The sequence below is a fragment of the Cryptosporidium ryanae genome, assembly GCF_009792415.1.
Source record: "Cryptosporidium ryanae isolate 45019 chromosome Unknown contig_81, whole genome shotgun sequence".
Taxonomy (NCBI): Eukaryota; Apicomplexa; class Conoidasida; order Eucoccidiorida; family Cryptosporidiidae; genus Cryptosporidium; species Cryptosporidium ryanae.
Genome location: NW_027125517.1, coordinates 1 through 793, shown reverse-complemented (window position 1 = coordinate 793; position 793 = coordinate 1). Strand labels below are relative to the sequence as shown.

The following is a 793-nucleotide window of genomic DNA, read 5'->3' as shown; positions in this document are numbered from 1 at the left end:
AAACAGCATTACAGAGAATTATTAACGTATGTAAAGAAGCAGAGGTTTGGAATCAAAGTTTGATTTCCCGAATTGTGGTTGAATGTGGGGATTTTGAGAAAGAATATCTCGGTTTATCTAAGGAGAGATATGAAAAATTGTCTGTAGAAGTTGATGTTGTATATTTAACATCTGGCCTTTTATTTTTCATTTCTTCATTCGTCCATATTCCTCTTTTTCCCAATTCAATAAAACAGCCACCTTTTCTTAACAAATTCAATGAATTGGGAATAAATTCATCTATTAATGAATTTACAATAACATCTATTTTCCCAATATAATCCTCCATATCTTCCTTAAATTTGTTTGCATCCCTTGAACTACTTACTTTTTCAACACCTATAGATAATGCAAATTCAACTTTAGCTTCACTTCCAGCAGTACCAAATACTTTTGCTCCAATTGCATTGCAATATTGAACAACCATTAAACCAACACCACCAGTAACAGCGTGTACAAGTACATTATCCCCCTTCTTTATATTTGCAATGTCAATTAATGAGTATTCAACAGTAGTAGCAACAACAGGTAATGCAGCAGCTTGTTCAAATGTAAAATCATTTGGTATTTTACATAACAAGTTTGAATCTGTAGTTACAAATGTTTTTAGGCAACCAGGTGCAATCCCAAAAACATTATCACCAACAGATATATGCTTAACCCCTTCACCAACAGCAACAACTGTCCCAGAACAATCACCTCCAGGTGGTCCGGGATCACCGGGATACAGTCCCATCACATTCAATACATCTCT

At 34.6% G+C, this 793-nt stretch overlaps 1 protein-coding gene across 1 annotated transcript; it reads right to left on the bottom strand.

Moving 5' to 3' along the window:
- Positions 1–52: 52 nt before the first annotated feature.
- Positions 53–775, bottom strand: FG386_003518 (uncharacterized protein; the record flags this gene model as incomplete). Its single annotated transcript, XM_067342786.1, has 1 exon — positions 53–775. One exon carries the CDS (start codon positions 773–775, stop codon positions 53–55), a length of 723 nt encoding a protein of 240 aa, XP_067198358.1.
- Between the last annotated feature and the right edge of the window lie 18 nt (positions 776–793).